Consider the following 15443-nt stretch of genomic DNA (forward strand, 5'->3'; position numbering starts at 1 on the left):
AACTGATAAGTGTCACTTTCCCTACCTCTACAACATGGCTGTGTCCCAACTGTAACCCTATCCCCTATATCAACTGTAACCCTATCCCCTATATAGTGTACTATGTTTGACCAAAGCATTATGAGCCCTGGTCAAAACAAAAGTAGTGCACTACATCGGGAATAGGGTGCCATTTGGCACCCACAGCAGGTGTTCTGTTCCCGAAGAAAATATAAATTATCAGAGAAACATATTTAGAGTTTATTCTTCTTTCTGCCAACGATCAATATATTGGGTCATAATATTGACAACTAATGACTGTAGAAATTATGATGTTAAAGAGTAAAGACATACACAGCTGTGCCCTTGGGTCCATGTTCCCTATTGGCCTGATTAGTGGGTGAAGTTCTGAGAGGGGTGGAGAGATTGACAGAGAGGACGAGGGTGGGGAGAGTGAGGGAGGGTGGGTGGGTGGGTGGGGAGAGTGAGGGAGGGTGGGTGGGTGGGGAGAGGGAAAATAGAGAGAAAGGGGGAGTTGAGAGAGAGAGAGAGGGAAAAGAGAACGGTTAAAGAAATCAATTTCTCGTGGAAAGATTCTGCGTGTAAACAGCAAACTTTCATGAGAATTTGACTTCTGGGTAACCAAGATTAGAGGAAGCATAATTCGACAGTCGTTAAATTAGGTTATGAAAAGAGAGAGTATGAGAGGAGGATAACAATTGAAGGAAGAGGGAGAGATGTATGAGGTAGTGTAAATCTCTCTCTCTCTCTGCCAAGGACTCACAAAGACACATTGTATCGGCGCGTACATACACACAACGTTCCCTCTCTCTTTTTCCCCTCACACACAATTACACTCTCTTAGTGTTAGATTAAACTGTAAAATGCAGCAGAGATGTTGACTTGTAAAGCTCCTCTGTGGCTGCAGAAGCCTAGTTCTGGGTTGACGACTACTATACTTACACAGTACACTGCACTTCCTTATGTAGTGGGTCCTACACCGCCATCTAGTGGTCGCTTGGTGCTATTACTGCACTGATACTGTAAGCTGAGCAATAGTTAAGAACGGGGAAGCAGGTTGGGAGGAGTTTCTATTAGGACCATGTTTTACCCTGTGAGTCTAAACCCTTAGATTTCAATATCTACTAAAGCTAACATATGAAATTGTTTTAAGATGGTCATAAAATGTATCATTTAGCCATTTTTGATTTTGGAATTTTAGGAACCCTGTAGGTATAAAAAAAAAAATTAATATATATATTTGATTAAACATAATTTGGCCTTCACTGCTATAGCCCAGAGAAAATGCATTGAATAACACATTCATAAATGGCAAAACAGACAGTCAAAAAATAAATCTTAAAAGGAACAGGGGTTTTGAAGTGCCTGTCCTATATCTAGGAGATAAGAGAACCATGCAGCGTCAGTCGACTCTAGGGGGTTTTAAAAGGGGCAATCTGTGATTGGTACATCAATTTTTGGACTTTGGACAGTCACACCGCCACAGAACACAAAATAAATCTGAACCTAAAATGCTAAACATGTTTTACTCTATTGTTTGTAAACAATGTAAATTGCTAACAAACACTGTATATAGCCTCATAACATGGTTAAAACTATTATATGGGTGATCAGTCCTGGCATCCAAAGATCTGTCTGAATATGAGAGTTTACATTTCTCCAACCCCACCCCTCAGTTGTTTACCAAAACAGTGGCAGGTTTCCCACTTTGTTCTTGTTTTAACTGCAGAGGGGTACACTACAAAGCAGGGTCAATGAGCCAGATAACTTTGATAAGCAACCAGAAATAACTATTGGTTCATTTAAGAAATCTACACTTACATATGTTTTTTTTGATTGTTGAGCCAATTAGACCATGCCCATTTGGTGCTCATCTTTCTCAAAATAAAGCTATTTCAGAATATTTAAGGAAGTTAACTAGCTAACTTGCTAAATCATGCATTGTAGTTTAATACACCTCTGATTGTCCCTTTAATGAACAAAGTAGCAACAGGCAAATTAGATTAAATTAAATTAAATCTATCTATGAATTTGAGTATTTACAATTCTCCAACCCCATCCCTCCGATGTTCACCAAAAACAGTGTCGGGATGGCTGCTTTGTTGTTGTCTGAACTGCAGATTGCCCCTTTCATGAACAAAGTAACAACAGGGACATAGATACATTAGATAATTGGTGTGACATTGGACTGAGCAGGATAAGGAGGACCAGTTAGAGTCCACAGGTGATCTTGGGTGTATCTCAATACTCTTAGTCCACTCTCTGGGTGTATCTCAATACTCTTAGTCTCTCTGTCCTAATTTTCTTTCTTTGTTCCTTCATCTTCTCTTTCTTTGTGGTTGTTTTTGACATGCCTCAACAGATTAGTCTTCTGAATGAATCTTTTACCACAGACTGAGCAGCCATGTTGTTTCTCTCCTGTGTGAGTCAGTTTGTGCTTGGTTAGGTTCCTCTTGACACTGAAGCTTTTCCCACAGTCACCACAGCTATACGGTTTCTCTCCTGTGTGAGTCCGTATATGTTCAATTAGTGTCTTCTTGACACTGAAGCTTTTTCCACAGTCACCACAGCTAAAAGGTTTCTCTCCTGTGTGAGTCCGTATATGTTCAGTTAGTGTCTTCTTGAGATTGAAGCTTTTCCCACAGTCACCACAGCTAAAAGGTTTCTCTCCTGTGTGAATCAGTTTGTGTCTGGTTAGGTGCTGTTTGAGACTGAATCTTTTCCCACAGTCACCACAGCTAAATGGATTTTCCCCTGTGTGAATCAGTTTGTGCCTGGTTAGATGCCCCTTCAGACGGAAGCTTTTCCCACAGTCACCACAGCTAAATGGTTTCTCTCCTGTGTGAATTCTCATATGCCTGGACAGATGACCTTTTTGTTTGAAGGTCTTGCCACAAACCGAGCAGGTGCAGGGTTTTCCACCATGACAGAGTCTGACATGAGTCTTCAGTTTACAGGTGGAGTTGTAGAGTTTTTTGCAGTAGCGGCATTTCCTGAGTCTCTTCTTGGTGAGAGTCACATGCCTCTGCAGGTCAGCTTTCAGAGCAAACGTTTCACCACAGTCACGGCAGTTGTGAGTTTTTCTAGATGTGGTGCTGGGTTTGGAACAGTGTTTCTCCAATAGTGGGCTGGGATCCAATGGTGGACTGCTGTCAAATTCTACTGGGTCTCTGCTTACGGCTGAGCTGTGGCTGGAGGCATTGTTCTGATTATCTGGAGGGTCACAGGGAATGTCCAGACCCTTTAGGTGGGTCAGAGTGCCAAAAGGTTTGAGATCCACTGGTTTAGAGTCACTCTCTCTGTTCTCCACAGTCTGGGTTTGGGGAAGAGTCAAGGACCAAAGTGGGTCCTCCTGATCACATTCACTTTTCACACAGGGAGGAGTAAATATGAACCCTATGATATCAGCATCCAGCCCTTGAAGCTGCTCTTCCTCCTGACTGGTCCTGAGTTCCTCCTGTTCCTCTTTAATCTGTGTGGGCTCTGGGTCCTCCTGCCCCAGACTGGGGCTCCACTCCTGCTCACAGTGCTGCTGCTCAGGGGGAACCTCCTCTTCAGAGACAGAGAGAGAGAGCTGCAGGGAGTCTGGAGGGAAGGAGAGGAGGAGCAGAGGTTACCTAGCTATACAGCCTTGATCCAGAGGTTACCTAGCTATACAGCCTTGATCCAGAGGTTACCTAGCTATACAGCCTTGATACAGGGGTTACCTAGCTATACAGCCTTGATCCAGAGGTGACCTAGTTATACAGCCTTGATCCAGAGGTGACCTAGCTATACAGCCTTGATCCAGAGGTGACCTAGCTATACAGCCTTGATCCAGAGGTGACCTAGCTATACAGCCTTGATCCAGAGGTTCCCTAGCTATACAGCCTTGATCCAGGTTACCTAGCTATACAGCCTTGATACAGAGGTTACCTAGCTATACAGCCTTGATCCAGAGGTTATCTAGCTATACAGCCTTGATCCAGAGGTTACCTAGCTATACAGCCTTGATCCAGAGGTTACCTAGCTATATAAAACCTCAGAGTTCCGACTCTGCTGCCTACAGCCGTTAGGACTGATTGAGGATTTATATGTCATATAGGATATGTAATTTAGGGTCATGTTGTAAATTCCTATTGTCATTTATTTTATCTAAACTGAACAAAAATATAAACACAACATGCAACAATTTCAAAGATTTTACTGAGTTTAAGTTCATATATGGAAATCAGTTAATTTAAATAAATAAATTAGGCCCTAATCTTTCACATGACTGGGAATACAGATATCCATCTGTTGGTCACAGATACCTTCCAAAAAAAATAAAAGTAGGGTCGTGGATCAGAAAACCAGTCAGTATCTGGTGTGACCACCATTTGCCTCAAGAAGCGCGACACATATCCTTTGCATAGTTGATCAGGCTGTTGATTGTGGCCTGTGGAACGTTTTCCCACTCTTCAATGGCTGTGTGAAGTTGCTGTATATTGGCTGGAACTAGAACAAGCTGTCGTACACGCCGATCCAGAGCATCCCAAACATGCTCAATGGGTGACATGTCTGGTGAGTATGCAGGCCATGGAAGAGCCATGGCCTGTTCACCCCGCTATCATCCGGAAGGCGAGGTCAGTACAGGTGCATCAAAGCTGGGACCGAGAGACTGAAAAACAGCTTCTATCTCAAGGCCATCAGACTGTTAAATAGCCACCACTAGCCGGCTACCACCCGGTTACTCAACCCTTCACCTTAGAGGCTGCTGCCCTATATACATAGACATGGAATCACTGGCCACTTTAATAATGGAACACTTGTCACTTTAATAATGTTTACATACTGCTTTACTCATCTCATATGTACAGTTGAAGTCGGAAGTTTACATACACCTTAGCCAAATACATTTAAACTCAGTTTTTCACCATTCCTGATTTTTAATCCTAGTAAGAATTCCTTGTCTTAGGTCAGTTAGGATCACCACTTTATTTTAAGAATGTGAAATGTCAGAATAATAGTAGAGAGAATGATTTATTACAGCTTTTATTTCTTTCATCACATTCCCAGTGGGTCAGAAGCTTACATACACTCAATTAGTATTTGGTAGCATTGCCTTTAAATTGTTTAACTTGTGTCAAACGTTTTGGGTAGCCTTCCACAAGCTTCTTACAATAAGTTGGGCCCATTCCTCCTGACAGAGCTGGTGTAACTGAGTCAGGTTTGTAGGCCTCCTTGCTCGCACACGGTTTTTCAGTTCTGCCCACAAATGTTCTATAGGATTGAGGTCAGGGCTTTGTGATGGCCACTCCAATACCTTGACTTTGTTGTCCTTAGCTACAACTTTGGAAGTATGCTTGGGGTCATTGTCCATTTGGAAGACCCATTTGCGAAGCTTTAACATCCTGACTGATGTCTTGAGATGTTGCTTCAATATATCCACAAAACTTTCCTTCCTCATGATGCCATCTATTTTGTAAAGTGCACCAGTCCCTCCTGCAGCAAAGCACCCCCGCAACATGATGCTGCCACCCCCGTGCTTCACGGTTGGGATGGTGTTCTTCGGCTTGCAAGCGTCCCCCTTTTTCCTCCAAACATAACGATGGTCATTATGGCCAAACAGTTCTCTTTTTGTTTTATCAGACCAGAGGACATTTCTCCTAAAAGTACGATCTTTGTCCAAATGGGCAGTTGCAAACCGTAGTCTGGCTTTTTTATGGCGGTTTTGGAGCAGTGGCTTCTTCCTTGATGAGCGGCCTTTCAGGTTATGTCGATATAGGACTCATTTTACTGTGGATATAGATACTTTAGTACCCGTTTCCTCCAACATTTTCACAAGGTCCTTTGCTGTTGTTCTGGGATTGATTTGCACTTTTCGCACCAAAGTACGTTAATCTCTAGGAGACAGAACACGTCTCCTTCCTGAGCGGTATGACGGCTGCGTGGTCCCATGGTGTTTATACTTGCGTACTATTGTTTGTACAGATGAACGTGGTACCTTCAGGCGTTTGGAAATTGCTCCCAAGGATGAACCAGACTTGTGGAGGTCTACTGTTGATTTTCCCATGATGTCAAGCAAAGAGGCACTGAGTTTGAAGGTAGGCCTTGAAATACATCCACAGGTACACCTTCAATTGACTCAAATGATATCAATTAGCCTATCAGAAGCTTCTAAAGCCATGACATAATTTTCTGGAATTTTCCAAGCTGTTTAAAGGCACAGTCAACTTAGTGTATGTAAACTTCTGACCCACTGGAATTGTGATACAGTGAATTATAAGTGAAATAATCTGTCTGTAAACAATTGTTGGGAAAATTACGTGTCATGCACAAAGTAGATGTCCTAACCGACCTGAGTGTATGTAAACTTCCGACTTCAACTGTAAATACTGTATTATATTCTACTGTATTTTAGTCAATGCCACTCCGACATTGCTCATCCTAATATTTATATATTTCTTAATTCCATTCTTTTACTTTTTAGATTTGTGTATTGTTGTGAATTGTTAGATACTACTGCACTGTTGGACCAAGGAACACAAGCATTTCGCTACACCCGCAATAACATTAGCTAAATATGTGTATTTGACCAATTCAATTTTACTTGAAGTATAGAGAGATCCTTGATGAAAACCTGCTCCATGACCTCAGACTGTAGCGAAGCTTCACCTTCCAACAGGACAACGACCCTAAGCACACAGCAAAGACAACGCAGGAGTGGCTTCGGGACAAGTCTCTGAATGTCCTTGAGTGGCCCAGCCAGAGGCCGGACATGAACCCGATGTAACATCTCTGGAGAAACCTGAAAATAGCTGTGCAGCGAAGCTCCCCACCCAACCTGACAGAGCTTGAGAGGATCTGCAGAGAAGAATGGGAGAAACTCCCCAAATACAGGTGTGCCAAGCTTGTAGCGTCTGAAAAATTATTTCAGTTTTTCATAACTTTGCAAAAATATCTAAACGGGTTTTCCTTTGTCATTATGGGGTATTGTGTGTAGATTGATGAGGAAAAAAACGATTTAATCAATTTTAGAATAAGGCTGTAACGTAACAAAATGTGGAATAAGTCAAGCGGTCTGAATACTTTCCGAATGCACTGTAGTGTTATATATGTGTTGACCTTTCATTTTAGTCTGATAGTTTGTATTGCTCTCTGTTGGAGAGTATAGGTTCCTTATATAGTTGAAGTCGGAAGTTTACATACACTTAGGTTGGAGTCATTAAAACTCGTTTTTCAACCACTCCACACATTTCTTGTTAACAAACTATACTTTTGGCAAGTCGGTTAGGACATCTACTTTGTGCATGACACAAGTAATTTTCCCAACAATTGTTAACAGACAGATTATTTCACTTATCATTCACAATTCCAGTGGGTCAGAAGTTTACATACACTAAGTTGACTGTGCCTTTAAACAGCTTGGAAAATTCCAGAAAATGATGTCATGGCTTTAGAAGCTTCTGATAGGCTAATTGACATAATATGAGTCAATTGGAGGTGTACCTGTGGATGTATTTCAAGGCCTACCTTCAAACTCAGTGCCTCATTGCTTGACATCATGGGGAAAATCAAAAGAAATCAGCAAAAACCTCCGAAAAAAAATGTGTTGACCTCCACAAGTCTGGTTCATCCTTGGGAGCAATTTCCAAACGCCTGAAGGTACCACGTTCATCTGTACAATCAATAGTACGCAAGTATAAACACCATGGGACCACGCAGCCGTCATACCGCTCAGGAAGGAGATGCTTTCTGTCTCCTAGAGATGAACGTACTTTGGTGCGAAAAGTGCAAATCAATCCCAGAACAAGAGCAATGGACCTTGTGAAGATGCTGGAGGAAACAGGTACAAAAGTATCTATATCCACAGTAAAACGAGTCCTATATCGACATAACCTGAAAGGCCGCTCAGCAAGGAAGAAGCCACTGCTCCAAAACCGCCATAAAAAAAGCCAGACTACGGTTTGCAACTGCACATGGGGACAAAGCTTAAGGACAACAAAGTCAAGGTATTGGAGTGGCCATCACAAAGCCCTGACCTCAATCCTATAGAACATTTGTGGGCAGAACTGAAAAGGCGTGTGCGAGCAAGGAGGCCTACAAACCTGACTCGTTACACCAGCTCTGTCAGGAGGAATGGGCCAAAATTCACCCAACTTATTGTGGGAAGCTTGTGGAAGGCTACACGAAACGTTTCACCCAAGTTAAACCATTTAAACGCAATGCTACCAAATACTAATTGATTGTACGTAAACTTCTGACCCACTGGGAATGTGATGAAAGAAATAAAAGCTGAAATAAATAATTCTCTCAACTATTATTCTGACATTTCACATTCTTAAAATAAAGTGGTGATCCTAACTGACCTAAAACAGGGAATTTTTACTAGGATTAAATGTCAGGAATTGTGAAAAACTAAGTTTAAATGTATTTGGCTAAGGTGTATGTAAACTTCCGACTTCAAATGTACAAACACCTCATTTTTTATTTGTACATGTGTCTTGTTCTAGTAGAATTACATCTATATGTACTGTTCTATCTGATATGACATCTAGTGGCCCTTTGGGTTACTTTAGATTACGACAGGTGTCTGTAATTATCTCTGGCTCGCTAAGGCTGCCCAAGTCTGATCTTTTCCCCATTAATTGGTCATTTGACCAATCAGATCAGCACAGAAAATGATCTGATGTGATTAGTCAAAAGACCAATTAGTGGGAAAAAAACTATCAGAATTGGTCTGAATAAACGCAGCGTTAGTGGCCTTATCTGTCCCACTGTTTGTAGAGATTTGCTCTGATGAAGGTTGAATGATCGAAAGCCAATAAAGACATTTGAATCTGTTTCTTTTTTTCCTTTCTTAAGTCAGTAAATTCTAGAACCTATTTTCATACATTCAAATAACTTCCTGGTTTTCGTGACACAGACACGATTTTATCCATGTACAGTAAAAGTAAATAAAACCATCTTAATTGAGTAGAACTGTATGAAGCTATCAGAAGATCTACATACAAACCTATTTTACATAGTTGTATCTCCGGTGAGATCCGCAGCAGTCTCCGTAGTCGATCATTCTCCTCCTGGTACTCCGCTACTGTTTTCGCAAATGCCCCAGAAATCTCCACAGCAGCAAACGCTGTTAAACGCTCATTTAAAAACTCTCGAAACGACTGTAGTTTAGAGATTTTCAGTGGACTGAGAGTTGGGTATTCAGCTAGTATGGCTTCTTGAAGTGGGTCCTCCTGATCACATTCACTTTTCACACAGGGAGGAGTGAATATGAACTCTATGATATCAGCCTCCAGCCCTTGAAGCTGCTCTTTCTCCTGACTGGTCCTGAGTTCCTCCTGTTCCTCTTTAATCTGTGTGGGCTCTGGGTCCTCCTGCCCCAGACTGGGGCTCCACTCCTGCTCACAGTGCTGCTGCTCAGGGGGAACCTCCTCTTCAGAGACAGAGAGCTGCAGGGAGTCTGGAGGGAAGGAGAGGAGGAGCAGAGGTTACCACAGTCCCCAAATCCAGAACTAATTCTAGAAAGCGTCCAGTATTATATAGAGCCATTGTTGCATGGAACTCTGTTCCATCTCATACAGCTCAAATAAACAGCAAACCTGGTTTAAATAAAACTGATAAAGCAACACCTCACGGCACAACGCCTCTCCCCTATTTGACTTAGATATGTTGTGTGTATGTATTGATATGTAGGTTACGTGTGCCTTAAAAAAATGTTTGATGTAGTTCTGTCCTTGAGCTGTTCTTGTCTATTAATGTTCTGTATTATGTCATGTTTCATGTTTTGTGTTGACCCCAGGAAGTGTAGCTGCGCTTTTGCAACAGCTAATGGGAATCCTAATAAAATACCAAATTACCACATTATGAGTCATAATACCCATAAAACCTAACGGTCAAACAGGGAAATGGTTCTAAACGTTTTTCCACCATTCATTTTTCCCATAGGGGATTTTACAATGACTTAAAACAAGGACTGTGTTTCATGTAGGCTTACCCTGGCGTGACGTTTTGATAACTGTGTAAATCTCTCTAGGACAAGGTGACTTTTATCAATATAAATAGAGAGTAAATAGAGCTGAATATCAGCGGAGGCTCCTCAGAGCAAGGGGAAGACTATCCTCCTCAGTGAATTTCATAAAGATAAAAATTGTGAAACATTAAAAAAGTTAACCTTTTTAGATAAAACTATACTGAATATACTCACATCACCAAATAATCGATTAAAACACACAGTTTTGCAATGAAGGCCTACAGTAGCCTCAGCAGCACTATGTAGGGTAGCACCATGGTGTAGCCGGAGGACAGCTAGTTTCCGTCCTCCTCTGGGTACATTGACTTCAATACAAAACCTAGGAGGTTTATGGTTCTCACCCTCTTCAATAGACTTACACAGTAATTATGAAAACTTCCGGACAACGTCCTCCAACCTATCAGAGCTCTTGCAGCATGAACTGACATGTTGTCCACACAATCATAGGATCGGATAATTAATCTAGTACTGAAAGCATAAACTGCAGCTAGCTAGCACTGCAGTGCATAAAATGTGGTGAGTAGTTGACTCAAAGAGAGAAAGACAATAGTTGAACACTTTTGAACGAATTAATTTCTTCAAAAATGAAGGAGAAAAATGAAGGAGAAGCTAGAGAGAGAGCTAGCTATATTTCGTATATATTTCACTTCCACTTTCTTAGCTAGCGAACGCAGCTAGCTAGTTTAGCCTACTCAAACACCCAGCACAAACAGAGAGGAATTCTATGTTAGCTAGCTGGCTATGGCTATCCAACACTGGAACTCTTCCAAGTCAAGGTAAGCTTTACGTTTTATTAATTGATTGCCACCGGGGCCCACCGGCATAACTGGTCAACTGCTTGCTGACTACACTGTACTGCATGATTGTAGAGGGTTTACTAACGTGTTAGTTCTAGTAGCTATGCTGACTATGACGGTTAGTGGTTATGATATGAAGGTTTGGCTTGTAAAGATTGTTTCGCCTTGTCACAGACAGCTGATGTGTTGTGCATTGAAGGGAAAAGGTGAGAGGAGGAGAGCATGTAAATGTGAGAAGGAATTATAGCTACAATATTCAAAGAAGGTATTGTAGCTACAACGATAAAAGTGATTATACTGTTTGTATGTGGATGCTATGAAAGTGAACTGTGTTTATGTGTGATCAGGGGTGTATTCATTCCGCCGATTCTGTTGGAAAATGTTTCTTAAACGGAAGCAAACGGAACAAAACGGGGATAAAACATACCTGAATTTACCCAATAGAAACTCTTGTTTGTAACTGTTGGACTAATGATTACACCCTAGATCCGCTAGATGCAGGCAAGAGTGTGCAAGGCGGTATTAAATGTGTCGCTGTCTGTCACCTTGATTACTAAAATATTTCTCAACATCTGCATCATTGTTTTAAACTTTCATTCATAAGTTAGTTTGTAGCAACCTCATGATGGTTATATGGAAAATGTGAGTATCATGTAGTAGCCTAAACCTATCAATGTTACATTGAGCTGGGTGAATGGAATTTGAATAAGTCATTCAATATGCTGTAATAGAAATAAGGCCGTGCTCATTAAACAGAACTGACCGCCACTGCCGAATATATTGCTAAAAGTCACCTTGTCTGATAGAGAATTACAAGGTTATCAAAACGTCATGCCAGTGTAAGCCTACACGAGACACAGTCCTTATTTCTAAGGTTTTTCTCAAATCCCCCCCCCCCCCCCCAAAAAAAAACAATGGTGGATAAAACGATTGGAACCAATTCCCTGTTTGCTCTACACTGGCTTTAGGGTGGGGGTCAATTTGAATTTCAAGACTAGGTAAACTATCATTCCAATTCAATAATTAAAAACTAGAATCCTTTTTCAATTACTTCTCAGTAATTGGAGAGAAGTTATTTACTTTAAAGTTTATTCATTTTTGAATTATAAATTAAAATCACTTCCTGTTTTTAGGACAATGTTTTATCCATACACGGTAAGTTTAAAAACAACTTCTTAAAAATGGATGATGTGGTGATCAGTTAACAGTTCATCAATAAAGTGGAACTATAGCTAGCTATCATTATCTACCTACGAACCTATTCTACATAGTTGTATCTCCGGAGTCAAACGCAGCATTCTCCGTAGCTGATCATTCTCCTCCTGGTACTCCACTACCGTTTTCTCAACTGCCCCGAAAATCTCCACAGCAGCCGCCGTTAAACGCTCATTTAAAAACACACGCAACAACTGTTGTTTAGACATTTTCAGTAAAATGAGAGCAGAGTAGCCTATTTAACTTAGTCAGTATGTCTTTCTTTAAGCCACACAAAAATAACTCGTTACCAATCCTACTTCCGTGTTCTAGTGAAGGAATCTAAGGACATCCTTTGTTCTAGTAGTTGGTGACGAACCCCAACAGCGCCGCCAGCTGGATGGGAGTTTACTGTGCAAGGCAGCCTACAGACCAGTAGTAAAGGAAAACGATGACTACATGTAGATAAACAGTGGTTATCATTACTATAGGATGATCTGGGGGAATCAATTATTCATCAGGAGTCAACTGTTTATCATTACTCCATACAAGATTAAATCAACATGAATGAGCAGCATTAGGTCAGAATTTATGAGAAATACTCTTGGACAAATGCAAGGATAACTTTTCTGGAATTGTTTTTCATTTAATGTATCAATTACATCAACCTGACCAAAATCAAATGATCAGATATTCCTGTTTCTAATGAAGGGAAAAATTAAACAGACTTTGAACAGCAGACCTGTGAATTTCCTACAATACTCTGTACTGTTTGATCATTACCTCATCATTCAAATCAAATCAAACTTTATTTACATACAATGTTTTAAAACATTAAGTCCATGGTACAGTATATATTTATCTGAGACCCACAGTATGAATGGTCTGGAGTTGCTCTCCTTTCCTAAGAGTGTTGTCCACATCCTGCCTTGTTATTCCCATTTCCTGACTGAAGATGTTCTTTCTTCTTTCCTCTCTTTGTGGATATTATCCATATGCTTCAGCAGATGAGTCTTCTGAGTGAATCTTTTACCACAGACTGAGCAGCCATGTTGTTTCTCTCCTGTGTGAGTCTGACTGTGTTCATTTAGGTGCTTCGTGTGATTCAAGCTTTTCCCACAGTCATCACAGCTAAATGGCTTCTCTCCTCTGTGAATGCATATAATGTCTGGTTAGGTGTTACTTGGGATTGAAGCTTTTCCCACGGTCACCACAGCTAAATTGTTTCTCTCCTATGTGAATCCTCATGTACATGGACAGATGTTTGAAGGTCTTGCCACAAAAGGAGCAGGTGCACGGTTCCCCCAATGGGGGGGGTTCGGATCCAATGTTAAACTAGGATCCAATGGGGAAGAGTCAAGGACTGAAGTGGGTTTTCCTGATCACATTCACTTTTCACACAGGAAGGAGTGAAATTGAACTCTGTGATATCAGGCCCCAGCTCTTGAATCTGCTCTTCCTCCTGACTGGTCCTGAGTTCCTCCTGTTCCTCTTTAATCTGTGTGGGCTCTGGGTCCTCCTGCCCCAGACTGGGGCTCCACTCCTGCTCACAGTGCTGCTGCTCAGGGGGAACCTCCTCTTCAGAGACAGAGAGAGAGAGCTGCAGGGAGTCTGGAGGGAAGGAGAGCTTATCTATATACCACATAATTAAATAGAACACTTGAATCATACAGTTGAACATTTTATCTATACAGCTTTTAGACATGCCTGAGTGCAAATCGCTAGGCCAGCTTCCAAACCGAATTTGTAGATTTTTACAAAGTCCATATTGATACAGAAACACTAAACAATAATTACGATTTTTTAATAACAAGCTGATTGACAAAGTCATGAAACATTTGAAGGATTTAATGCCACCACCCCTCCAAATCAAGAACAGCCACCTATTTCTCTGGAGACATAATAACAATTGTTTGGTATTTTATCAGGATCCCCATTAGCTGTTGCGAAAGCAGCAGCTACTCTTCCTGTGGAAGTGTAAAAAAAAACATAATAAAACATTAATAGACAAGAACAGCTCAAGGACAGAACATACATTTAAAAACGTCACACATAGCTTACATATCAATACATACACACAAAATATCTAGGTGAAATAGGGGAGAGGCGTTGTGTCTTGAGGTGTTGCTTTGTGTTTTTTGAAACCAGGTTTGCTGTTCATTTGAACAATCTGAGATGGAAGGGAGTTTCATGCAATCATGGCTCTATATAATACTGTACGCTTTCTTGAATTTGTTCTGGATTTGGGGACTGTGAAAAGACCCCTGGTGGCATGGCTGGTGGGGTCAGTGCTGTGTGTCAGTGCTGTGTGTAAGTTGACAGTATCTATAGTGAGGGAAAAAAGTATTTGATCCCCTGCTGATTTTGTATGTTTGCCCACTGACAAAGACATGATCAGTCTATAATTTTAATGGTAGGTTTATTTGAACAGTGAGCGACAGAATAACAACAAAAAAATCCAGAAAAACGCATGTCAAGAATGTTATAAATTGATTTGCATTTTAATGAGGGAAATAAGTATTTGACCCCTCTGCAAAACATGACTTAGTATTTGGTGGCAAAACCTTTGTTGGCAATCACAGAGGTCAGACGTTTCTTGTAGTTGGCCACCAGGTTTGCACACATCTCAGGAGGGATTTTGTTCCACTCCTCTTTGCAGATCTTCTCCAAGTCATTAAGGTTTCGAGGCTGACGTTTGGCAACTCGAACCTTCAGCTCCCTCCACAGATTTTCTATGGGATTAAGGTCTGGAGACTGGCTAGGGCACTCCAGGACCTTAATGTGCTTCTTCTTGAGCCACTCCTTTGTTGCCTTGGCCGTGTGTTTTGGGTAATTGTCATGCTGGAATACCCATCCACGACCCATTTTCAATGCCCTGGCTGAGGGAAGGAGGTTCTCACCCAAGATTTGACGGTACATGGCCCCGTCCATTGTCCCTTTGATGCGGTGAAGTTGTCCTGCCCCCTTAGTAGAAAAACACCCCCAAAGCATAATGTTTCCACCTCCATGTTTGACGGTGGGGATGGTGTTCTTGGGGTCATACGCTGCATTCCTCCTCCTCCAAACACGGCGAGTTGAGTTGATGCCAAAGAGCTCGATTTTGGTCTCATCTGACCACAACACTTTCACCCAGTTCACCTCTGAATCATTCAGATGGCCTTGTATATGTGCTTTCTTGAGCAGGGGGACCTTGCGGGCGCAGCAGGATTTCAGTCCTTCACGGCGTAGTGTGTTACCAATTGTTTTCTTGGTGACTATGGTCCCAGCTGCCTTGAGATCATTGACAAGATCCTCCCGTGCAGTTCTGGGCTGATTCCTCACCGTTCTCATGATCATTGCAACTCCACGAGGTGAGATCTTGTATGGAGCCCCAGGCCGAGGGAGATTGACAGTTATTTTGTGTTTCTTCCATTTGCGAATAATTGCACCAACTGTTGTCACCTTCTCACCAA

General features: G+C 41.5%; 1 protein-coding gene across 1 annotated transcript; it reads right to left on the bottom strand.

Moving 5' to 3' along the window:
• Nucleotides 1–1867: 1867 nt before the first annotated feature.
• On the bottom strand, nt 1868–12325 carry LOC311118625 (uncharacterized protein). Its single transcript, XM_084193413.1, has 3 exons — nt 12056–12325; nt 8978–9430; nt 1868–3585 (listed from the first exon to the last, which is right to left on the bottom strand). The coding sequence occupies exons 1-3, from the start codon at nt 12219–12221 to the stop codon at nt 2297–2299; spliced, it is 1908 nt and encodes a 635-aa protein (XP_084049539.1). The 5' UTR covers nt 12222–12325; the 3' UTR covers nt 1868–2296.
• Nucleotides 12326–15443: the final 3118 nt, after the last annotated feature.

This window comes from Coregonus lavaretus, assembly GCF_964263955.1.
Source record: "Coregonus lavaretus genome assembly, contig: HAP1_SCAFFOLD_573, whole genome shotgun sequence".
NCBI classification, from domain to species: domain Eukaryota; kingdom Metazoa; phylum Chordata; class Actinopteri; order Salmoniformes; family Salmonidae; genus Coregonus; species Coregonus lavaretus.